Source organism: Coregonus clupeaformis, chromosome 21, assembly GCF_020615455.1.
Source record: "Coregonus clupeaformis isolate EN_2021a chromosome 21, ASM2061545v1, whole genome shotgun sequence".
Taxonomy (NCBI): domain Eukaryota; kingdom Metazoa; phylum Chordata; class Actinopteri; order Salmoniformes; family Salmonidae; genus Coregonus; species Coregonus clupeaformis.
The window spans coordinates 31,138,105-31,164,998 of NC_059212.1; the positions used below are offsets into that span (position 1 = coordinate 31,138,105).

General features: G+C 44.3%; 1 protein-coding gene across 1 annotated transcript in view; it reads right to left on the reverse strand.

Moving 5' to 3' along the window:
• The window catches only part of LOC121535210 (pappalysin-2-like), an 81,239-nt gene that overhangs the window by 43,172 nt on the left and 11,173 nt on the right, over window positions 1-26,894 (reverse strand). The window contains exons 3-8 of the mRNA XM_041842044.1: window positions 26,155-26,303; window positions 23,752-24,045; window positions 20,869-21,061; window positions 20,493-20,623; window positions 15,577-15,759; window positions 13,259-13,556 (exon numbers count right to left, since the gene is read on the reverse strand). Of these exons, the coding sequence (XP_041697978.1) occupies window positions 13,259-13,556; window positions 15,577-15,759; window positions 20,493-20,623; window positions 20,869-21,061; window positions 23,752-24,045; window positions 26,155-26,303 (1,248 nt within the window). The remainder of the gene's footprint in view (window positions 1-13,258; window positions 13,557-15,576; window positions 15,760-20,492; window positions 20,624-20,868; window positions 21,062-23,751; window positions 24,046-26,154; window positions 26,304-26,894) is intronic.

Sequence of the window (26,894 nt, forward strand, 5' to 3'; positions counted from 1 at the left end):
GCTCCTCATCTCATCATTCCATTTGTTTTGTCCTGTTTATTACACACACCTGGTTCATATCCCCTCATCAGTACCTGTATAAGTGTTCCCTCTGCCCCCTTTTCTTTGTGTGTGATTGTTTATTGTAGAGGAGATTATAGCTCGGTGGAGCTCGTTCCTATTTGTGTATCGCTGGGTTATTCACCCGTGTGCCTTCTTTTCCCCAGTGCGCCGTTTGTCCGCATTGGTGGGTATTACGCATTGCTGCGTACCTCTGTTTATTGATTAAACAATTTATTCCGTGATTTCCTCTCCAGCGTCTGACTCCGTGAAGGAGGAGCCGCGTTGGACAACTACGGGGAGTTTGCTCGCCTCTTCCGGGCCGTCTTTGATCACCCTCCTGAAGGGAGCGAGGCGGGCGAGCGGCTGGTCCATTTGAGGCAGGGGACGAGGACCGCGCAGGACTTTGCTCTGGAGTTCAGGACTCTAGCGGCTGTGTCCGGGTGGAACAAACGGGCCCTCATCGACCATTTCCGGTGCCACCTGCAAGAGGATGTCCGAAGGGAGCTAGCCTGCCGGGACACCACGTTGTCCTTCAATCAACTGGTGAACATGGCCATCCGGATGGACAACCTGCTGGCTTCTAGTGGACGTCCTGGAAGGGGCCTGCATGGGGCGCGTGTCTTCACAAAATTAGATCTCTGGAGTGCGTACAACCTGGTGCGTGTCCGAAGAGTCAATGCACGGGGCGCGCGTCTTCACAAAATTAGATCTCTGGAGTGCGTACAACCTGGTGCGTGTCCGAGAGGGGGACGAGTGGAAGACAGCATTCAGCACAACCACGGGGCATTGCGAATACCTGGTGATGCCGTACGGTTTGATGAATGCTCCATTAGTCTTCCAGTCCTTTGTGAACGAGGTGTTTCGGGACATTCATGGTTCTGTTCACCTCAGCCCTGGTACTGGCCCATCCCGATCCATCACTACCGTTCGTAGTGGAGGTGGATGCGTCCGAGTTAGGGATAGGCGCCGTCCTATCTCAATGCTCGGACATGCCACCCAAGATCCGCCCCTGTGCCTTCTTCTCCAAGAAGCTCAGCCCGGCGGAGCAGAACTACGACGTTGGTGATCGGGAGCTGTTGGCTGTTGTTAGAGCCCTGACCGTGTGGAGGCACTGGTTCGAGGGGGCGAAACACCATTTCCTTGTCTGGACGGACCACCGTAACCTGGAGTACATCCGGGCAGCGAGGAGACTGACCCCTCGCCAGGCCAGGTGGGCCCTATTCTTCACCCGGTTAGATTTTACACTGTCTTACATCCCGGGTACGAAGAACTTGAAGGCAGACACACTGTCACGGCTGTACGACACAGAGGAGAGGCAAATAGACAACACCCCCATACTCCTGGCCTCCTGCATTGTGGCGCTGGTGGTGTGGGCGATGGATGCGGACATAGAGCGGGCGTTACGCACAGAGCCATCTCCACCTCAGTGCCCAGCTGGGCTGTGGTACGTGCAGTCTCTTGTCCGTGACCGTCTGATATATTGGGCACACACGTCCCCCTCCTCTGGTCACCCAGGTATCGGCCGTACAGTGCGGTGCCTGATCGGAAAGTACTGGTTGCCTACCTTGGCTAAGAACGTGAGGGTGTATGTCTCCTCCTGCTAGGTGTGCGCCCAGAGTAAGGCACCTAGGCACCTCCCAGCGGGTAAGTTACAGCCCTTACCAGTTCCACAACGACCATGGTTTCACCTGTGTATTGACTTTCTCACTGATCTTCCCCTCTCTCAGGGTAACACCACCATCCTGGTCATTGTGGAACGCTTTTCAAAAGCCTGCCGCCTCCTTCCTCTGCCCAGTCTCCCCACGGCCCTGCAGACTGCGGAGGCCCTGTTTACTCACGTCTTCCGGCGCTACTTGGTGCCAGAGGACATAGTGTCTGACCGGCGCTACTTGGTGCCAGGGTCTGGAAGGCGTTCATGGAACGTCTGGGGGTCTCGGTCAGCCTGACCTCTGGGTTTCACCCCGAGAGTAATGGGCAGGTGGAACGGGTGAATCAGGGTGTGGGTAGGTTCCTGCGGTCCTACTGCCAGGACCGGCCGGGGGAGTGGTCAGTGTTCTTGCCATGGGCCGAATATGCCCAGAACTCTCTCCGCCACTCCTCCACTAACCTATTGCCATACCAATGTGTTTTAGGTTATCAGCCGGTTCTGGCACCGTGGCATCAGAGCCAAACCGAAGCTCCTGCGGTGGATGACTGGTTTCGGCGCGTGGCGGAGACGTGGAACGCTGCTCACGTCCACCTCCAGCGCGCCGTTACTCGCCAGAAGGCCAACGCTGACCGCCACCGCAGTGAGGCCCGGTCTTTGTACTGGGTGATCGGGTCTGGCTCTCGACCCGGAATCTGCCCCTCCGCCTGCCCTGCCGGAAGCTGAGCCCGCGGTTTGTGGGGCCGTTCAAAGTCCTGAGGAGGATAAACGAGGTTACCTATAGGTTACTACTCCCTCCAGATTACCGTATTAACCCCTCGTTCCATGTGTCTCTCCTCAGGCCGGTGGTGGCTTGTCCGCTCTAGGAGTCTGAGGTGCGGGAGGTCCCTCCACCCCCTCTGGACATCGAGGGGGCCCCGGCATACTCCGTCCATTCCATCCTGGATTCTAGGCGTCGGGTGAGGGACCTTCAGTACCTCGTGGAGTGGTAGGGGTACGGTCAGGAGGAGCGGTATTGGGTCCTGGTGAGGGATATCCTCAAACCCTCCCTGTTGCGGGATTTCCACCATTGCCATCCGGCTCGCCCTGCTCCGCATCCTCCTGGCCGTCCCCGAGGCCGGTGTCGGCGCGTTGCTGGAGCTGCGCGTCAAGGGGGGGTACTGTCACGACTTCCTCCGAAGCTGCCTCCTCTCCTTGTTCGGGCAGGCTTCGGCGTTCGTCGACACCGGCCTTCTAACCACTGCCGCTCCTCATCTTATCATTCCATTTGTTTTGTCTTGTTTATTATACACACCTTGTTCATATCCCCTCATCAGTACCTGTATAAGTGTTCCCTCTGCCCCCTTGTCTTTGTGTGTGATTGTTTATTGTAGAAGAGATTATAGCTCAGTGGAGCTCGTTCCTATTTGTGTATCGCTGGGTTATTCACCCGTGTGCATTATTCCCCCCAGTGCGCCGTTTGTCTGCACTAGTGGGTATTACGCATTGCTGCGTACCTCTGTTTATTGATTAAACCATTTATTCCATGATTTCCTTTCCTGCGTCTGACTCCGTCCATCATCACCTGCTACAGTATGTTTCCTTATAAACAATTCCTGGTGTACCGAAGTTGAAAACAACGCAAGCTCCTGTTCACCCGAATCTGGAGTTTCTGATGCTAAAATGCCGACCCCACTATATGCCAATGGAATTCACATGTGTTTTTATCACAACTGTGTACATACCGCCACAAACAAACACCAAGGTGGCACTCAACAAACTGCACATGATCATTACCCAGCAAGAATCCTCTCACCCAGAGGCAGTCTTTATTGTCAGGGGTGACTTTAACCAAGCCTGTCTAAAACAAATTTCCCCCAAATATCACCAGCAGGGTATCCTTCCCCACAAGAGGATCCGCCGTGCTTGACCATGTATACACAAACATCCATCAGATCAATTTTCTCTGTTCCTACTCCCCGCCTAGCAGCAACTCAAGAGGGAGCCTCCAACAAAGAGAATAGTGAGGCACTGGACAGAGGAGGCAGACTCAATGCTGCTGGATTGTTTTGAGAATACTGATTGGAATATGTCCAAAGATTCATCCACTCAGGACTCATCCATCAACATTCAGATATATACATCGTCAGTCACAGGCTTCATTAGGAAATGTGTTAATGACGTTGTACCCACAATAACAATCCGGACATACCCCAACCAAAAACCCTGGATGAACGGAGATATCTGTACAATGCAGAGAGCCCGTACTGCAGCATTCAATGTCAGCAGAATGAACCCTGATGACTCTGTGGCGCGCGATACGTAAAAGGCAAGCCAGTACGAGCTCCCGCAAATCCATTAGGGATGCAAAAAGACAATACAGACTCAAACTTAAATTGATGTTCGACAACTCAGACTGTCATCGCATGTGGCAAGGACTACAGACTTTCACAGACTAAAATGGAAAATCCAGCTGTGCGGTGCCCACCGAAGCCTCCCAGATGAGCTTAACACATTCTATTCTCGCTTCGAGGCAGACAATACTGAGCCATCCAGGAAGACTCTCGCTGCTCCGGATGACCAGGTGAGGAAAACTATCAAATGAATACTCACAAAGCCGCGGGCCCATATGGCATCCCCGCGACCTCACAGTGTGTGCTGACCAGCTGGCGGGTGTCTTCTCAGACATCTTCAACCTGTTCCTGTCCCAGGCTGTAGTCCCCACCTGCTTTAAGGATACCACCATCGTCCCAGTGCCCAAGAAAAACAAGGTGACATGGCCAAATGACTATCGCCCCGTAGCGCTCACCTCGGTCATCATGAAGTGCTTTGAGAGGCTGGTCATGGCCCACAGATCCACGAAAGATGTCATTTCCATCGCTATTCACACGGCCGCAACACATCTGGACAAGAGGAACACCTATGTGAGAATGCTGTTCATCGACTACAGTTCAGCATTCAACACTATTGTTCCCTCCAACCTCGACACCAAGCTCAATGCCCTAGGTCTGGACACCACTCTCTGCAACTGGATCCTGGACTTCCTGACGGGCAGACCACAGGCTGTGAGGATTGTCAACCATACCTCCTCCACACTGACTCTTAACACAGGGGCCCCCCAGGGGTGTGTCCTCAGTCCTCTGCTGTACTCCCTGTTCACCCACGACTGCGTGGCCTTGCACAACACCAACTCCATTATCAAGTTTGCTGAGGACACCATCATTGTAGGCTTGATAACTAACAATGACGAGTCATGCTTTAGGGAGGAGGTAAGTGAATTGGAATTGTGGTGTCATGAAAACAACCTCTCCCTCAAAGCCAGCAAAACAAAGGAGTTGATTGTTGACGTCAGTAGCAGAGGAGGGAAAATGCCCAGATCGACATCAATGGGACTGTAGTAGAGAGAGTCACAAGTTTTAAGTTCCGCTGCATCCACATTACCGAGGACTTATCATGGACCAAAACCACCACCACTCTTGTCAAGAAAACGCAACAGCATCTCTACTTCCTAAGGCGGCTGAATAAATTATGCATGCCGCCCCGAGTCCTCTCCAAATACTTCCACTGCACCATTGAGAGCGTCCTGACTGGTTTCATCATGGCCTGGTACGGGAATTGCTCCGTCCATGACCGCAAGGCCCTCCAGCGGATGGTGAAGACGGCCCAGTACATCACTGGGACAGTGTTCCCACCCATACAGGACATCTACTCAAAACGGTGCCTGAGGAAGGCACGCAGCATCATCAAGGACACCACATACCCCAGCCACGAGCTGTTCTCTCCCTTACCGTCGGGCAGACGGTATTGGAGCATGAGGTCTGAAACCAACAGAGACTGTTTTTATCTACAAGCCATCAGACTGCTGAACACTTGAACTGGACTGACCACCTGCTCTGATTCTCCGCACCCCCATCCCCCCGTCCCCAATACACATGTAAATATTGTACTATAAATTGTGCCTTCCTGTATTATACTTATGCTAAAATGTTTATTCTATACCACTACCATTTACTGTATGTTCGTATTCTTATTTTTTACTATTTCTTATTGTTGTTGCATTGTTGAGAAGGAACCTGCAAGTAGACATTTCGTTGGACGATGTATACAATGCGTATCCCGTACGACTAATGAAACTTGAAACTACTTCACCATCTACAGAGGGTCATCATCTACAGCTTCTACAATCATTATCATTGCTTCATCTCTACTTAGGGATATTTGACTGGTGCATCGTTGTAGGAACTGAACTGAGATAATTGCGTGTACTCACATAAATGTTTTATTGGGTACACAGTTTATAATTATTTTTTAGTACTGTATTGGACAAAACTGTATTGTTGTGAATTACGGTCATTACGGTTATGATACTCTGTTGTTGTGCATTGATCTTTGAACATAAAAAAATATAAAACAAATGATTTCAACAATAGATCAACTTCAACTTCGAACGTATGTCACAAAGTCCTTGCAGTATTCTTCCTTTAGTTGATATTGAATGTTTTTTTCCCTTGCCTTATTAGATTACATTGCTTTAGATACCAGTCTCCTTTCGAACCTAAATAGACTGTTTTCACATCGTACATAGTAACTCTAAAGTAGTTTCTATAGTGTGTTACATAAGCAAAAACGTCCTTTCCTTTTTGGCATCAGACCTGCCAAATTCTCACTTGAAACATTGTTTTTGTGTTTAATAGGCTACAGTGCCTTCAGAAAGTATTCATATACTTATTCCACATGTTTTTGAGTTCCAGACGGAAGTCAAAATGGATAAAAAATTATCATAATCTCACCCATCTACAGACAATACCCCATAATGAAAAAGTGAATGTGCAAATTTATTGAAAATGAAATACAGAAATATCTCATGTACATAATTATTTACACCCCTGAGTCAGTACATGTTAGAATTACCTTTGGCAGAAATTACAGCTGTGAGTCTTTCTGGGAAAGTCTTTAGGAGCTTTGCACACCTTGATTGTACAATATCTGCATATAATTTATTTTTAAAATTCTTCAAGCTCTGTCAAGTTGGTTGTTGATCATTGCTAGACAGCCATTTTCAAGTCTTGCCATAGATTTTCAAGCCGATTTAAGTCAAAACATAACTAGGCTGCTCAGGAACATTCAATGTCGTCTTGGTAAGCAACTCCAGTGTATATTTGGCCTTGTGTTTTAGGTTATTTTCCTGCTGAATGGTGCATTTGTCTCCCAGTGTCTGTTGGAAAGCAGACTGAACAAGGGTTTCCTATAGGATTTTGCATGTGTTTAACTCTATTCCATTTATTTTTATCCTAAATAACTCCCTTGTCCTTGCCGATGACAACCATGCCCATAACATGATGCAGCCACCACTATGCTTGAAAATATGAAGAGTGGTACTCAGTGATGTGTTGTGTTGGATTTGCTGCAAACATAACCCCTTGTATTAAGAACAAAACGTTGTATTATTTTAGTGGCAAACAGGATGCATGTTTTGGAATATTTTTTATTGTCACGGATCCCCCCCGTACTGCTGCTCATTCCGTTCACCAGTTCCGGAGGTCTGAGGTCTACGTCACCGGCTTTCTAGGCATCACTGACATGGATCATTACCACCAACCCCGGACTGTCTTGTCTCATTACGCACACCTGGTTCCCATTCCCCCCTGATTAGTTTGTGTATATATGTGCCCTCTGTTCCCCATTGTCCTTGTCGATTATTGTCCCATGTCCATTGGTCTCGTTAGTACCGTGTAGTGTGCTCTTGCTGTTTACAGGTCTCGTCCCGTGTATTGTGTAGAGGTTACACCTCACACTTTGTTTGAGTTACATCCCTTTTGTATATATATACGTGTTTGTGTTGGGTGGAGTAATTTAACCCCTAATACTTATTCCTGCGCCTGTCTTCTAATCATTGTACAACGTGACAGAATAATCAACCTATAAAAATGGATACAGCGGGAAAGGCCGAGCTGGCGACCATCGTAGAGACAGTCCAGCATCACGAGGACTGTTTCTCCAGACTCAGCAGCACCATGGACAGCGTGCTGGCAACCATCCTGCGGTTGGAGGGAAAGTGCAGTCCCTCCAGTCTCCAGGACTGGTTCCGGCACCATCCTCCACACCACCACTACCTGCCTCCGTTCCATCTGAGCCGGTCCGCGGAATACCCCTGTCCCTCCCCGAGCGCTTAGACGGCGCGCCAGCGAGATGCAAGGGATTCCTTCTGCAATGCGACCTGTACCTCGCTCGCTACGCCGAGGCTGTCTCCGGGTGAGACAGGGTTGCCACAGTCATATCGGCACTGACCGGAGGCAGAGCGTAGGAGGAATCTGGGCCTCTGCTCCTATGGTGGAGAAAGGGGTCCTTTCTCCCCGAACTGCCCTCTATCCACTAATAGGCGAGGAGGTGACAAGCCAGGGAATTCCCCTGCTCCAACCCAGGCAGAGGAGAGGCAGGAAGAGGAGACCCCATCATCCCTCCGTTCCGTATCATCGCACCAGTGGTGTGGGACATGGACGCCGACATACGGCAGGCCCTGCGTACGGAACCCGTACCTACACATTGCCAAGAGAACCGCGCCTAAGTGCCCACGGGTGTGCGGGACTGTCTCCTTTCCTGAGCGCACAATGCACCTGTGTCGGGTCATCCTGGGATAGGCCGTACCATCGCCTGCCTGACTGAGAAGTACTGGTGGCCCGCCTTGGCTTGGGACGTCCGGGTCTCTTCCTGCTCCATCTGTGCCCAGTCTAAGACACCCAGACACCTCCCTTATGGAAAGCTCCTTCCCCTGCCGGTTCCACAACGACCCTGGTCTCACCTCTCGGTGGACTTTGTCACTGACCTTCCCCCCTTCCAGGGGAACACCACCGTTCGCGTCGTTGTGGACCAGTTTTCCAAAGCTTGTCGCCTCCTTCCTCTGCCTGGGCTCCCGTCGGCCATGCAAACCATGGAGGCTCTTTTTACGCACGTCTTCCGGCACTATGGGATCCCGGAGGACATTGAGTCAGACCGTGGTCCTCAGTTCACATCACGCGTTTGGAAAGCGTTCATGGAACGCCTAGGGGTCACAGTCAGTCTCACCTCTGGGTACCGTCCTCAAGCTAATGGGCAGGTGGAGGGGGTCAATCAGGAAGTGGGCAGGTTCCTGGGGTGTTACTGGCAGGACCGGCTGGGGGAGTGTGCAGATTTTCTACCTTGGGCTGAGTACGTGCAGAATTCCATCCGCGACTCCTCCACTAACCTCTCTCCTTTCCAGTGCGTGTTGGGGTATCAGCCGGCCCTGGCACCTTGGCATCCGAGCCAGACCGAGGCCCCTGCGGGGGAAGAGTGGTTTCGGCCTGTGGTGCCTGGTCCCCTCGCTGAGGCTGGACCCAGTGACGCCCCCGCCTCCTCCTCTGAACATCGAGGGAGGTCCGGCGTACTCGGTCCGTGAAGTCCTGGATTCGAGTCGTCGGGTGGGGCGTCTCCAATACCTCATCGACTGGGAGGGGTACTGCCCAGAGGAGCGGTGCTGGGTTCCTGCGGTGGACATCCTGGACGCTTCGCTGACCAGGGATTTTCACCGTCGGCACCCTGACCGACCCGCACTGCGTCCATGTGGTCGTGCCAAGGGGGGTTAATACTTTCGCAAGCCACTGTATGTGCCCTCTGCTCCCCATTGTCCTTGTTGATTATTGTCCGTTGGTCTCGTGAGTACCGTAAAGTGTGATCTTGTTGTTTACGGGTCTCGTCCCGTGTATTGTGTAGAGTTACACCTCGCTCTTTGTTTGGGTTACATCCCTTTTGTGTATATATATATATATATACACGTGTTTGTGTTGGGTGGAGTAATAAAACCCCTAATACGTATTCCTGTGCCTGTCTTCTAATCATTATACAACGTGACATTTTTCTATATAGGCTTCCTTCTTTTCACTCTGTCATTTAGGTTAGTATTGTGGAGTAACTTCAATGTTGTTGATCCATTCTCAGTTTTCTCCTATCACAGCCATTCAACTATGTAACTGTTTTAAAGTCACCATTGGCCTCATGGTAAAATCCCTGAGTGGTTTCGTTCCTCTCCGGCCACTGAGTTAGGAAGGAAGCCTGTATCTTTGTAGCGACTGGATGTATTGATACACCATCCAAAGTGTAATTAATAACTTCACCATGCTCAAAGGGATATTACATTTACATTTTTGTAATTTAGCAGACTCTCTTATCCAGAGCAACTTACAGTAAAGAGTGCATACATTTTCATACTTTTTTTTGTACTAGTTCACTACATATTCAATGTCTGCTTTTTTTTTTTATCCATCTACCAATAGGTGCCCTTCTTTGTGAGGCATTGGAAAACCTCACTGGACTTTGTGGTTGAATCTGTGTTTGAAATTCACTTCTCGACTGAGGGACCTTACAAATAATTGTATGTGTGTGGTACTGAGATGAGGTAGTCATTTAGAAATCATGTTAAACACTATTATTGCACAAAGAGTGAGTTCATGCAACTTATGTGACTTGTTAAGCAAATTGTTACTCCTGAACTTATTTAGGCTTGCCATAACAAAGGGGTTGAATACTTACTGACTCAAGCCATTTCAGCCTTTCATTTTTTATTAATTTGTAAAAATAAAACAAATTAACATAATTCCACTTTGACATTATGGGGTATTGTGTGTAGGCCAGTGACACAAAATCTCAATCCATATTAAATTCAGGCTGTAACACAACAAAATGTGGAAAAAGTCAAGCGGTGTGAATACTTTCTGAAGGCACGCTAACCTGTAACACTGGGGTAAAGTGATCTGTTTGTAGTCTATGACATTTCAGATTTACATACAGTGGGGAAAAAAAGTATTTAGTCAGCCACCAATTGTGCAAGTTCTCCCACTTAAAAAGATGAGAGAGGCCTGTCATTTTCATCATAGGTACACGTCAACTATGACAGACAAATTGAGAAAAAATAATCCAGAAGTCACATTGTAGGATTCTTTATGAATTTATTTGCAAATTATGGTGGAAAATAAGTATTTGGTCACCTACAAACAAGCAAGATTTCTGGCTCTCACAGACCTGTAACTTCTTCTTTAAGAGGCTCCTCTGTCCTCCACTCGTTACCTGTATTAATGGCACCTGTTTGAACTTGTTATCAGTATAAAAGATCATCATGCTTTGGGGCTGTTTTTCTGCAAAGGGACCAGGACGACTGATCTGTGTAAAGGAAAGAATGAATGGGGCCATGTATCGTGAGATTTTGAGTGAAAACCTCCTTCCATCAGCAAGGGCATTGAAGATGAAACGTGGCTGGGTCTTTCAGCATGACAATGATCCCAAACACACCGCCCGGGCAACGAAGGAGTGGCTTCGTAAGAAGCATTTCAAGGTCCTGGAGTGGCCTAGCCAGTCTCCAGATCTCAACCCCATAGAAAATCTTTGGAGGGAGTTGAAAGTCCGTGTTGCCCAGCGACAGCCCCAAAACATCACTGCTCTATAGGAGATCTGCATGGAGGAATGGGCCAAAATACCAGCAACAGTGTGTGAAAACCTTGTGAAGACTTACAGAAAACGTTTGACCTGTGTCATTGCTAACAACGGGTATATAACAAAGTATATAACAAAGTATTGAGAAACTTTTGTTATTGACCAAATACTTATTTTCCACCATCATTTGCAAATAAATTCATTAAAAATCCTACAATGTGATTTTCTGGAAAAAGAATTCTCATTTTGTCTGTCATAGTTGACGTGTACCTATGATGAAAATTACAGGCCTCTCTCATCTTTTTAAGTGGGAGAACTTGCACAATTGGTGGCTGACTAAATACTTTTTTCCCCACTGTATGATAATTTTTCACGAAGTAGCTTGATTAGTGAACTAGTTTTTCAAAGTAACTTTAATTAAGTAAATTATATATATTTTTAGCTTTAGTGTAGCTTAACTTCTTCCAGTGTGAAATAGTTGCTTGCTTGGTAAACTTCATTTTCAGATTAGCTTCCCCAACACTGGTTCTTGCCTTGTGTATCTGTGTCCAGAGTCACCTAGTCATCTAACCTTGCTGTAGGAAGCAGTGACCTTAAACCTAAACTGGGTGTACAGTGGGTACGGTGATATCATACCTCCTGTCCCAGGGCTATTGAGCTGTTTTGGTCAGCTCCAAACTATAAAAAGAGCCTACCTTTGATTTCCCGGCAGCACTGCTTGATTACCATTGTCTCCGGCCAGCTGTAAGGAATGCCTACAAAAATGCACATCATCTACTCTCTCAGGCGTGTTGGATTTCCTCCCGCTACAAATTACCCTTATTAATTATGGATCAGCTCTAAGAGCCCTCTCTCTCTAGCATTCCACCGGAGGAAATTTTACAGGAGTCTCTGTGTTTTTTTTTGTCAGGACTTAGACTTAGGGTAGTTTTGTGCCTTAATGGACACTGGAATTATACAATCAGTTATTAATGTACGAGTCAAATTTGAGCCACGAAGTAGTAGAAACCAGACGATGAGGGTCAGGGGGAAATAATACATCCTTGACCATGGAGTTACGACATAACTTCATCCTATCTATATTTCACACATACCCCAAAAGTGTTTTTTCTCAACTAATGGACCAAAAGTGTGAGTCTATTTTTAAGGATTAGGATATCAAGTGCAAAACAATCTTGCTTTGTCAGATATACCTCTTGGTGGCAGTGTAGACTCAAAGTCAGTCACAATGCTTAACCTTTCTTTTTTCTCTCTCCTGCAATACACCCCACTTCTCTCTCTTCACCCCCTTTTCCAAATGACAGGCCTCTCACTTATCATATACTAACCATGATGAGCATACAGTACAGAGCCTTCAGCGAGAGGAAATAGCTGAGGAACAGCTCCAAACAGCCACGGGTGTTTACTGTTTCTGCTGGTCACATTTGGTTTATATTCCAGAGACTGCCTCTCTTCCCTCCACATAACTTAATTCCCCTTGGTTTTTACATCTTTTTGCACTTACTGCTGCTTGTGGAACTTTTAGAGATGAAACCAAATGTATTCCTCAACGTGACCTCTTAAGCATATCCACCTACTTCTGCAACTAAGCGCTTGAAAAGAAACATCCCAGAAAGTGTTTGTGGAAAATTACAAACTCATTCACAAAAAATTGTGTATGATGCTAATATAGAATCCAAGCAGACTGTTATGAATAAAAGTAAGCTTAGAACAGAATAAAAAACAAAGAACACTTAAGTTGTTAAGTTGATTCAGATAATCAACTTAACACCTTTTCTCACAGTGTGGGATAAAAATGCTTTGATGTACGCCAGAGTCCTTTCAAAAAGTTATCTTGAATAAGGCCCTTGATGTTGATTTGGATCAGTAGCTAGGGCTAAGAAGCCTACTGAATACATTTGGTTTTTGTGTTGCTAAAACAATACCAGACCAAAACACTAGAATTACGAATATCTCAGCTTCTGTTGCTACAGAAGATTACATTGTTTGATATTTGTAACTGACATACATTTTGATCGTGATTTCTTTTTTGTGTGTATTCTTGGGCCCAGTTCTTGGAGCAGTGGTACATGTCCTCCAAACAATAAATCTGTGTCTGCACAGGAGAACTTTCCGGACTAAGGTCAAAGTTTTTGTCAGTGTCAATCTTACCTGTCTGTAAATGTAAGCAGAGTTTGCTGGACCAGATCGCCTGAAAACGCAGGTTGCCTGACAACTCGGTAGATCAGAGGCTGGCAACTGGAGCAGAGAGGATTATGGGGCCCAGAAGTGAGCAGGATAGCATCAATCTCCATCTTTTCATCAAAGGTGCTCAGTTTGACAGCTGCCACCCTTTTTTCGGTGTGCACACGTAGAGTGAGGGGCACATCACAGAAGACGTGCTGTGGACCCATGTCAAGAGACTCGTCTGTGTCTGTTATTAGCTCGATGTTGGCGATCGCCTGGTTATCTGTAGAGACAACATGGTGGACAATCATCACCTGTATAATCAAGCAGTTCCATAGTAAAATGCATATGCTTGGCCCTTTATTTATTCATAAACACCTAGAAAAAATATTTGGTGTGACTTGACATTACAGCCAAAGCATTAACATTCAGGTAGACACAATGCGTGGCTTGTATTGTGGAGAGTTTCAGTAATTGCTAAATGTATGCTGTTGTCACCCCATGTTCAAGAACGGCCTTTTTCCCCTTCATTCAGATTACAACCTCTCACTTTCAGTTATTTGAAAATAAAATAACCTCCAAAATGTAGCTATTTTTAAAACAAGCAATAGAAAGCTGGTTGCAATTTCAGTTTAATCCACCAGAAAAGACAGAAGGAATATTAGAACAAATATTATGGTTATATATTAATATTAATAATGTTTAAAAACGGTATAATCTTTGTAAATGACATCCTAAATAGGACTGGTGGAGTTATGTCACACATGCAGTTAAAGTCCTTACTTTTTCCACATTTTGCCTTATTCTTTAATTGATTAAAAATACATTTTTCATCATCAATCTACACACAATAATCCATAATGACAAAGCAAAAACAGATTTCTAGAATATTCTTGCAAATTTATAAAACACAAAAAATAATTACATTTACATAAGTATTCAGACCCTTTACTCAGTACTTTGTTGAAGCAGCGATTACAGCCTCGAGTCTTCTCGGGTATGACGCTACACCTGTATTTTTCTCTGCAGATCCTCTCAAGCTCTGTCAGGTTATTTTCAGGTCTCTCCAAAGATGTTGGATCGGCTTCAAGTCCGGGCTCTGGCTGGGCCACTCAAGGACATTCAGAGAATTGTCCCAAAGCCACGCCTGCATTGTCTTGGCTGTGTGCTTAGGGTCGTTGACCTGTTGGAAGGTGAACCTTCACGCCAGTCTAAGGTCCTGAGCGCTCTGAAGCAGGTTTTCATCAAGGATCTCTCTGTACTTCGCTCCGTTCATCTTTCCCTCGATCCTGACTAGTCTCCCAGTCTCTGCCGCTGAAAAACATCCCCACAGTATGATGCTGCCACCACCATGCTTCACCGTAGGGATGGTGCCAGGTTTCCTCCAGATGTGACACCTGGCCATCAAGCCAAAGAGTTTAATCTCAGTTTCATCAGACCAGAGAATCTTGTTTCTCATGGTCTGAGAGTCTTTAGGTGCCTTTTGGCAAACTCCAAGCGGGCTGTCGTGTGCCTTTTACTGAGGAGTGGCTTCCGTCTGGTCACTCTACCATAAAGGCCTGATTGGTGGAGTGCTGCAGTCATGGTTGTCCTTCTTCAAGGTTCTCCCATCTCCACAGAGGAACTCTGGAGCTCTTTCAGAGTGATCATCGGGTTCTTGGTCACCTCCCTGACCAAGGCCCTTCTCCCCCGATTGCTCAGTTTGGCCGGGCGGTCAGCTCTAGGAAGAGTCTTGGTGGTTCCAAAGTTCTTCCATTTAAGAATGATGGAGGCCACTGAGTTCTTGGGGACCTTTCAATGCAGCAGACATTTTTTGGTACCCTTCCCCAGATCTGTGCCTCGACACAATACTGTCTCGGAGCTCTACAAACAATTCCTTCGACCTCATGGCTTGGTTTTTGCTCTGACATGCACTGTCAACTGTGGGACCTTATATAGACAGGTGTGTGTCTTTCCAAATCATGTCCAATCAATTGAATTTACCACAGGTGGACTCCAATCAAGTCATAGAAACATCTCAAGGATGATCAATGGAAACAGGATGCACCTGAGCTTAATTCCGTGTCTCATAGCAAAGGGTCTGAATACTTATGTAAATAAGGTATTTCTGTTTTTATTTTTTAAATAAATTAGCTACAATTTATAAAAACCTGATTTCACTTTGTCATTATGGGGTATTGTGTGTAGATTGATGATTTAATCCATTTTAGAATAAGGCTGTAACATAACAATGTGGAAAAAGTCAAGGGGTCTGAATACTTCCGAATGCTGTTGGAGACAACTAGAATGAACCCGGGACCCACCAGCTGAGATGTAGGTGACCCACACAGTGAGGCTGTTAGGGACCACAGGGTGGAGGAAGCGCAGCATCAGGATGCAGCCCTCGGTTTCAGGGCAGGGAGACGTCACATTGGCATCATACAGGCTGAGTTCTGGACTCCAGGCCTGTAGGCTGGGCTCACATGGCTGGTATACATCTGGAGGGCCTGTAAACACACACACACACATTTGGTTTTACTATATATATATATATATATATATATATATATATATATATATATACCAACACCTAGATGCGTCCCCAATGGCACACTAACCCTAACCTTAACCCTTTAATTACTTAGCTAGCATGTTACCTAACCTTAACCCCTAAACCTAACCTTAACTCCTAACCCTGACCTTAACCCCTAGCTTAGCTAACGAAGGAAGAAAATTATGTAATACACATCAAATGCGTTGTGAATGGCACAGCGGTCTAAGGCACTGCATCGCAGCGCTTGAGGCGTCACTACAGACCCGGGTTCCATCCCGGCCGCGATCGGGAGACCCATGAGGCGCCGCACAATTGGCCCAGCATCATCCGGGTTAGGGGAGGGTTTCGCCGGCCGGGATGTCCTTGTCCCATCACGCTCTAGCAACTCCTGGTGGCGGGCCGGGCGCAAGCACGCTGACATGGTCGCCAGTTATGCAGTGTTTCCTCCGGCTGGCTTCCGGGTTAAGCGAGCAGTGTGTCAAGAAGCAGTGCGGCTTGGCAGGGTCGTGTTTCGGAGGACGCATGGCTCTCGACCTTCGCCTCTCCCGAGTCCGTACAGTAGTTGCAGCGATGGGACAAGACTGTAACTACCAATTGGATATCACGAAAAACGGGTCAAAATAAAAAATATTTAAAACATGCGTTGTGAAGAAAATGACAAAGTGTCTATTTCACAATAAGCTGTGATAGTGTGTTGAGCAGATAGGCCCACAACTTATTATTTTTTAATTGAAGCCTTCTTAAAGCAACTGTCCAGTGAAAATCTCACTTTTAAAAGTTAATATTCTGTTAACTAATACCCAAATAATGTTTTTGACTCGTCCTATACTGATATTTTTGGCCAAAGCATAAATTGGAAAATTACCATCTCAAACTTGTATCTCAAACAGACCGTTTCAGAAATGCTTGCTATTTCTTCATAGAGGAATATTTAATATTTTTAATGACCGGTATACGCCCACACCATTCTGTTGTTGGGGTATGCCCACACCATTCCAATACAGAAAAGCTGCTTTTTACATTTTTTATTTTTATTTATTTATTTATTTTTATTACCATTGTTTGGAAGGAAAACTATTTCACTCATATTGTAATTAATTATAGGTAATATTTCATAGAAATCTGGAAACACTGGACTGTTACCGTTAACGGATGACATACAACTTACCTGCCCAACCACACAGGTAAAATGCTGCAAGTTAGAAGGTTATTCATTGGTTTAAAAGGTAGGCACTTTAAATTCTTCTTTGTCTTTAAAGGGGAAATCAGCAGTTGCTACATCCATTTTTGGACATATAATTCAATGATATGTACCTGCTGATTTTTGCAGAATATAACTTATAAATGCCTCATGAGCTTAGTTCAACTGTCGTACCACATCAGAACCCAAAATATAAGCTTGTTGTACTCCAATGTTTATAAACAAAGTAAATGTAAAAAAATAAATACTATATAGCCTCAAAACATGGTTCAAACTATAATGTTGATATCATGGATGGTCAGTCCTTGCATCCATAGCTCTATGCATTTGAGAGTAGTTACAGTTTCTCCAGCCCCATCCCTAATTTTTTTACCAAAACGGGTAGTACGCTTTATTGTTTCTACTGCTGATTGACACTTTAGTTAGTGCAGTATCTCTAAGGTTGTTTTATGATTTGAATCACTGAAAAAACATGACTGTACTATTATTAAAGAAGAGGGTTACTGGAGAGTACCAGTGATGTTCTGAGGGAGAGACATACAGTATAGAGAGTTTGGGGAAACCACACAACCTGGCTGTGGACTGGACTGGTCTTCTCCAAGCCACCCTCTAGAACACAACATACTCAGGTGCAACATCGCACAGGAAAGAAATCCATGCTTAACAATTTATAAAGCATGTTCATTTCCTCTGTGGTAAAAATGGGAAAAGGAGCAGGTAGTATGTCTCAGCAGAGTACTGAACTAAACTGTTGGATGGAGAGAGGGAGAGCGCCTGCAGCGGTAGCCCCAGCCAGCCAATGCCTGAACATCCACAGCTTCCACAGCTTCCACAGCTTCTGCTATTTGCACCCAATGTGGCTCCTTCACATGTGTGGATTTTTTCAGGGTAAACATCAGCACGCCAAGTCAAACCATAAAACTAAATTGGTCAGATAAACAGAGAAAGGCCCAGATTAATCGCTGTATCAGATGTGGCAAACGGCTCCCACAGGAAAGCCTAGTGATTCAAGATCTTAGTGTATCATCCTTCCTGCTTTCAGCAACTTAACCATGTCACTACTTTTCCCTTTCTCAAGCTTAAATAGACTCCCCAGGTTTGGAAATGCATGCTTGGGTTTCAGTGGAGGAACACATCAAAGGGAAGATCTGTTTCTGTGAAAAGAATGAGGTATACAGTAACACTTACCTAAAAAGAAATGTTGTATGCGTTTTTAATTAATTCAGTTAATGTTTAAAACTTACCTAAATCAATTTAGAGGCCTAACAATTTAGAGGCCTAACAGTTTAATTCATTTGTAAAAGGGTAACACTGGTACTGGGGTGGAACATTTTGACTGGTTTTCATATAGGCTGCGATATAATGCAAGGCGCGTTATAGCGCAGTGCACTATTTTAATGGCAATTTACGCTTGAACCAACATGAATACGATCGCCGCGAACGTCTGGGAAAATGCCTTTAAAAAGCTGCATTGTCGGCTGTATAGTATGCTGCGCTATAACGTGATTGCATTTAATCCCGCCCTAATCAACCTTAACTTGTTTTCCTGTTAAACCTAGAATCTGCAGTTAAAACAAAAGCAAAGCGGACACCCGCCTCTGTTTTGGTAAAAAGCTGAGGGATGGGCCTGGAGAAATGTAACCACTCTCAAATTCAGAGTCAGAGCTATGGATGCAAGGACTGACCATCCATGATATAAAAATTACAATTTTAACCATGTTTTGAGGCTATAAAGTGTTTCTTTACATTTACATTGTTTACAAACATTGGAGTATTATATTTTGGTTCTGATGGGGTACACCAGTTGAACTAAGTTCATGAGGCATTTATAAGTTATATTCTTCAAGAATCAATGGGTACAATACATTTATTTAAGTCCAAAAATGGATGTAGCAACTGCAGATTTCCCCTTTAAGGGAAGGGAACACAGCCACCTCGCTCTCCAACCAATGTCCATTTACATTTTAGTCATTTAGCAGACACTCTTATCCAGAGCGCCTTACAGTAGCGAGTGCATACATATTCATACTTTTTCATATGTAGCAATTTAGGGGCAAATTAAGTGAAGAGGAAATTCAGCAACTCTTGGGAGGAAAGTTGAGGTTGATAAAAGTGCTTCTTTATTGTTAAACATAAAACCAACGTGTTTCGGCAATCAGCATTCAAAACTGTTTTACAGACTGAGAAATTATATATTTAAAAATGGCCTCCAATGGGTTCAGGGACCAATCACATGGGAATACAAAACAAAACATGATTTGTCAATGAGTTGCATTTATTTTCTTCTTTGCAACTCATTTACCAATCACATCATGTTTTGTTTTGTATTCCCATTGTGATTGGTCCCTGAACCCATTTGAAATATACAAAAGCCTCCTTAATTTTTCAATCTGTAAAACTCTTGTTTTCCTGTTCTAAATGAATTTCTCAAGGCCCATGAGTGAACACCTGGCTTGCACATGGACAAGCAGGTAAGATGACTCTCTTCCTCCCATAAACTACATTACAGTACACAACAAAAGTAAACAGACTGTGTGTCTCTCCCCAGAACTATGGATTCCACGCTCCTCTCCTGGATAATGCTGTAATTGTCTTTATCATCATTAAAGTACAGCATGGAGAATAATCACCTCCTTCTCTATGTCTTTTTTTCAAAGCACAAATTCCATCGGAGGATTTCCACATATTTGGGTAGAATTTCCAAAACGTTTTATACACGTCATGTCGAAAGACTGGGCTTCTCCACACTCAAAGAATCTTGATTGGAATAATAAGGAACATCTGTTACATGAAGCATAAAGTTTCAAAGCACTACAGGATACACATAGTTTTTATGACAGTTCAATGTTGGACGGCACCCAACATTGCCAAAAGTTGACATTGCCAAGCACCCTGTTTTTCTTATGGCCAAAACAAGAGAAGTTCTTTAGCCTGGCAACTATTATTTAATGATTTTCTTATTTTTCTTCCAGCCAGTCTTTATCCCTGCACGCACCTTACCCACAGGAGAATAGGGGATCCTCCTTGCAGAAAGGCAGAACCTAAACTGTAAGTAACTGAATGTTTTGTGTTCAGAATGGACATAATAACACACTAAAATCAATGAGATTAAAATAAATAATTTATCAGATGATGAATATGTGCTCACTTTATTATGTTTTTGTAGTGTCAGAGACATGTAACTCGGCCTTGAGACTACTATCCTAGACTAACTGTAAGTCGCTCTGGATAAGAGCGTCTGCTAAATGACTAAAATGTAAATGTAAAACTAAACTGGCTACTAGTGGCTAATGCAATTATCATAATATAAATAATATATGCCACTTTGCAGACGCTTTTATCCAAACCTAATTACAGTAGTGCATGCATACATTTTAGTATGGATGGCCCCAGTGGGAATTGAACCCACAACCCTGACATTGCAAGTGGCATGCTGTACTAACTAAGCCACACAGGCCCATGTGTGGCAAAAGAGAAATACTGACCAATAGCCTCTTCAGGTGTCCAGTATCCGGAGGAGTCACAGACCCGGGGCGAGGTGGCCTCATAGGCATATTGATGGAACACACCGTCTGCCTCACAGTCCCTGCAGTTTACACTATCCACTGTAGGAGAACTGTTAAGAGAGGTGCTCAAATGTAAGTATCAGAAAATCTTTCAAAATGTAATTATCATTCATGAATATCTGTGTCTGCATCCCAAATGGCACCCTATTCCCTTTATAGTGCACTATGGGCTCCCTATGGGCCCTGGTCAAAAGTAGTGCACTATATAGGGAATAGGGTGCCATTTGGGATGCATACTATCTCATTACTGTTGCTGTTGATATGAGGAAAATATTTAGCTACACACTTATTCTACCTTTGATGAAGTGGCCCTCTTACAGGTGGCAGCCAATGAATGGAGACCGAGACTGAGCTCTGTCGAATCACCATGGGCTTGAGAGGGATGGGGGTGGGCCTTCTGTCATTCAGCCAGTTCTCGTAGACTAGATCCATATAACAATGCATCCGAGCCACTTGATTTGGTGTGAAATGGTTGGTACAGTTATCGTCTGAGGAGAAGAAGTGAAAGTAGAGTCAATGTTCCCAGCGGAAATCATCTAATGGCGTCAGAATGCTTCAGTTCGGCTGACGCCTAGCCGAACCGAACGAGTGTGCTCACATATTCCCTTAAAGTACCTTCTCTTGAAAAACGAGAAAAATAGCAGCAATAGTACTGCTAGTCCCCTGTAGCTCAGTTGGTAGAGCATGGTGCTTGCAAAGCCATGGTTGTGTGTTCGTTTCCCACGGGGGGCCAGTATGAAAAATGTATGCGCTCACTAACTGTAAGTCGCTTTGGATAAGAGCGTCTGCTAAATGACTAAAATGTTGTCAATTTTGAGACGCTGTAGCCAAGAAATCTGTCATTAATTTTGAAGTTTTTGCCGAGGAGATCTTAGTCACGCAATTTTACATCTAACTAAGATGTTTGGTGCAGTATTTTGCAATGTTTGCAATGAACAAAATTAGCTTGAAAACGAGTAGTCTCTCGTTGAATGAATCCCTACTGTTGACCAATCACCGACGAAAGGGCATAGACGTCGGCTCCGAACTTCGGCTTACCTCCAGAAAAAAATTTGTGTGCCCGAACAGCTGAAAAAACCCTCACCGAAGTCCAAAACGAACAAAAACGCTACAAAATGTTGTCATAATATATGCACGAACTCTTCCGAACTGTTTCGGCTGGGAAGTATGCGGACGCCTTAAAGGAAAGGTTCACCCGTTTTTTATGTTATATTGTTGTTGTGCATCTCTGAGTGATGTTTTTTCGATTCCCTGGGTTATTTCATGTTTTCACATGTATCTAGTTATTGGCGTTCAAGCAGGCAGAAATCCGGCCGGTATGACGTAGCACTGTGATAATGTCGCTCTCACTACACTGGAAGTCAATAGGAATATGACTTTTAGATCGCGAAAACGTCTATCATACATGTCAGATTTCAATACTGGCTGATGTCATAACTTGGGAGGATGTCTTCTCTCGAATGAGCCATTGATCATATTTTTGCGATATCCCTACCTTGAGAAATTTGTAATTTAACAAAGGGTCCAGCACATTTTTCCTATTTGTCTGCCTCTTTATTATAGAAAGGAGATAAGAATCCAATGAATGAAGGAACTTATAACGCCCCACCCAGCAGACTATCGACCAATCGCGTTCACTTTGTCATGCTGCGTCACGCGGTTGCTAAGCTAATCGTCACATAATCCCTTCTTAAAGTCAGTGTATATATCGAGAAACTTCCAAAGCTATACGATATTACAGATAGCAAGTTAAATATATCACATCTGGGAAAATATTTGTAATGTGACGAAATTCGTGCTAATGTTGGATTTTTGAGCTAGCGCCCAATAGACTCCCATTCGCTCCTTGTCCCAGAATCGCCCAGAATGCACTGCGCGGCCCATTGACGTAGCATGGGCAACGTTTCCCATCTCCTCAAAAGTATATCTGCCATTGCGAATGTCAGATTCCACTCTGTGAGGCACATCGATCTGCAGGTTGAACATGGTGAGATTGTAGACTCTTAAATTGATAGTGCCGTTTGTTTAGGCGATTTTACAGCTAAGTAGCTACTTTACATGCTGATATTGTCTTTGGTATTATTGTGTGTAGCTACGTTTGCTAGCTAGCTACCTAGATAGCTAACCAGCCAGCCAGTCCATAGAGAGAGCATTGCATTGTGGATTTTGTAGTCGACTTGAGCTGCAACAGATTTCCACACCGATTTTCCATGTTGCTACCAACCTTATTATAACGCCAAAATGAAACATTTGTTCACAAAAAATATTGTTCTCACATATTAGTATTATTTAACACTGTAAATTAAAGGAATTAGTGGATTTTTCCTTTAAGGAGACAAGTGAATTTTGATCACTCGTTTGATGTGGATGAATTAGCCATACTATTTACATTTACATTTAAGTCATTTAGCAGACGCTCTTATCCAGAGCGACTTACAAATTGGTGCATTCAACTTAGGATAACCAGTGGGACAACCACATCTTGATCACAGTAAGTACACTTCTTCAAACAAGCAGCTGTGAGCAAAGTCAGAGCAAAGTCAGTGCAATCAGGGACAACTACATCTCAATCACAATAGATGTACTATGCGATCCATTGTCCAAATGCAATACACTTGGATTTAACCTCACATATACAGTAGACCAGGGGTCGGCAGCAGGCGGTTGCAGAGGGAATTTGGGGGAATGTACGTTTTTTTTTACAAACAACAACAGTACAATCACCAGGAATTCAGCAAGAAATTAGCTTGTTAGGAAATCTGTTCCCAAGTATTTCCACAAATAAAAAAAGAGACATATGTGATCGTGTCTCAATGTAATCATTGTAATCAAGGTATGAAATTATTGTTATTTTCAAATCTATTTTTGGGCTTAGTTGTGCTGAACTTGCAGTGTACAAATTATTATAATTATTCCCCAAAAAAACTAGTCCCACGGCTGAATCTAGTTGCCTACCCCTGCAGTAGACCTTTGTGGTCCTGCAGTAGGAGTACGGCACCACTGCCTCATTCTAGGTATGTGTCCCAAATGGCACCCTATTCCCTATATAGTGCACTACTTTTGACCAGGGTCATATGGATCTGGTCAGAAGTAGTGCGCTATGAAGGGAATAGAGTGCCATTTGGGACGCAGACTAACGGATGCTGACTCCATTGCAGAGCGGTTACAGTAGACCTACCTGTGTAACTCATGTAGTTGTTGTATGGTGTGTCCTGGTAGAGCGTTATCCCACAGGTGTCGTTGACATGGCCAGGGTCGTGGCAGGCCTTAGACTTGGGTGTAGGGGCCGTGTCTGCACATAGGTCTCCTGTCTCCATGGAGGGAGTGGTCTCCTGACAGGGGTCATCACAAGACTCCCGCTCACTGACCCCCTTGAAGACATGGTACAGTCCAAAGATATGGCCCATCTCATGGATCATTGTGTTATTGTGTCCGACAGTGCCAAAGTAGGATGGATTCATCACCATTCCACCTGTGGATAGGATGGGATGATATAGTTGTCTAACAGAACTCAACAGGTGGTGAGATTGCTGAAATAGTCTTCCTTTGTTGCTTCCCAAGTACTTCTAGAGCCCGTAAATAACTTCCATCCCAGACGATGATACTCCATGATCACAGTGGGGTTTTTTTTTTGGGCAAAGATGAATCAGACACCATCTCTATGTCAACTTCTTTCAATGTTTTATTGTGTGTTTCTTCAATAGTTAGTCAAGCTTGCCATCTCAAACAAACAGTCGAGCACATTTTGTCTGACAAGCCCTCTGAGTAATAGCATGTTAACATTTGGTTTTAGAACCGACTAGTGTCATAAAAACCCTAAACGATGTGACATTTATAACCACTTAAAGACGAGGCAAACCTTCAGCAGTTTTAAACCCAGCATGTAAGAAACAAGTATAGTGCTATCCCTGAAATAATTTGCATAATTTCTTATGATGGAATATGGAAGCAGAGGTTATTGCCCATTATAAACTTTAAGAGCTGGAATAGAATAAAAATGCTATTTGTTTTCTAATTAGAAACACTATTCAATTTGTAAGGACCTCCGCTGGGCCCGTTGAGACAACCTCACTAATAGCACATTTATAGCCTGTAAACAATGACAGATGTATTGCAGGGCTCTGCTTCAACATCCACTTAGGTTGGGAATATATTCTCGTACAATTGGGAGAGGACCTGCTTGTCAGACGAAGACTTCCTGACTGTAAGTCCTGATGGGACTCACTAAAAAGGTTCTCATGGTTTATCCTCAGACATAAATCATCAGGTGTGGGTGATCATATATATTCCTGTATCATCTGATATACAAGCTTAACAGTTAATTACAAAATAAGACTGGGAAAAGTAACTACACGATTGACACTACGAAGTGTCTCGTCTTTCTTACAGTCGTGGCACCACTGCATCTTTCCCTGTATCATTCAACAACTTACTCTGTCATCATATTGAAAGATGTGGCTTTGAGTGAAATATCCTAAATTCTGGGAGCTGTGGGGTTCAAAGAGGGGATGGAAACCTGCAAGACGGTGGTCCATCAGGGACATACTGTATCAGAGAAAGCCCAGCCCAAAACACTGACTGGCTTGTTGATGCAGTTAAACCCTGAGGAAGAAAAAAAGGACATCTATGCTGGAATGCACCGAACGCCATCCTCAGGGCCCATAATGAATGTGCCAGGAGGTAAGACACAACCCAGAGGGAGCACAACAACAAACCTGATTGAACGGAGAATAATACTTTAAAGGGGTTTCACTTCCCGGCCAAGCACTCTTACTGACTGATTTACAGCTCTTCGGTAGATGGAAGAGAATACACAGAAGAGAATATAAGATATTTAAGGATCATTTACAAGAAGCAACATGACTGTAATGCAGTACAGTCTTTCTTATTGGGGTAGAACAATTCCATTAGCAATATACAGCCAAAATAATACCAGTCCAAACCAATTAGAAAAATACATTCCCACTTCAGGTAAAGTTGGGATTTATGAAATAACTAGATGTGAGGAGAAATCTCTTAGCTTTAACGAGCACTTGAAAACAGTTACAGTGAAAACAGTCAAATGGGCTGGTAGGGATGTATGAATGGCAACAGCGCATTACCCTGGCTTTTCTTGTTTTTGTTTGGTTGTTGTTGGGGTTGTCTTTACAGCCCTAATAATTAGGAGGCAATCTGCCAGGAAATCTATGCGTGCTGCAAGTGTTTTCTTTTATACCCTGGATTAAGGCTAATTCATCTTGTTACAGCTAATACTGAGATCAAAGAGTAGAGGGCAAGAGATGAGGAGAGTGAAGGAGGGAGAGAGTGAGTGAGGGAGAGAGAGTGAGTGAGGGAGAGGGGGAGAGTGAAGGAGGGGGAGATTGAGGGAGCGGGAGGAGAGAGAATCTGAAGACAAAGGCAATTCCTACCTGCTCCTCTTCTGCGTTTTACTTTTGTGTAACATTTTTGTGTACTTTCTAACCTAATAGAAGTCAATGTAATCCAGTTTGGCATGTTATAGCATGCATATCATTTTGTAGCTCAATGATTTTTGTGTTTGATTCAAGTAAAGACAGAAGGAAGGGGTATAGCAGTAGCTTACCCTGATGGTTGAGGGCCTCCTTTGCCCATGGCCAGGTTGCGGTCCCTGCTAACTCTTCACGGGCTGAGTTGTTGGCAAAGAAAACGTTGAGGGTGTCTGTGCTGCTCAGGTGCAACACCTCTTTCAGTTCCTTTACACTCATATAGGCTCTGCAGCAAGGAGAAGAAGTATGTGTCATTAGTATAATTTTTTTCTTGCATTCCCTGCTTTTAGTCTAGGCCAATTGGACAGTTTGTTCACACAATCCTACAGTAAATAGCAACGGTATACAGTTTCAAATACCCTGTGAAAATATCAGACAACACAGGTGTAGAATCAATGAACTCCCAGAAACACACACAGTCAGGTCCATAATTATTGGCACCCTTGATAAAGATGAACAAAAAATACTATATAAAATAAATAATACAAATACTGAGCTATATTGTATGCTCAAATTTTTGGGAAATTATTATGTTATACTAATACAATTGCTCAGAGAAAGATATTTTGTTTAACAAGTAATTTTAAAAAATCTAAAAAGATAAGGGTAAAAATATTGGCACCCCTGTATTAACCACAGGTTTTCAATTGGGTTCAAGTCCGGAGACTGAGATAGCCATTGCAAAATGATGATTTTGTGGCCAATTAACAATTTCTTTGTGGATTTTGATGTGCTTCGGGTTATTGTATTGCTGAAAGATCCACTTGCGGCCAAGTTTCAGCCTCCTGGCAAAGGCCGTCATGATGCCGTTGACCTT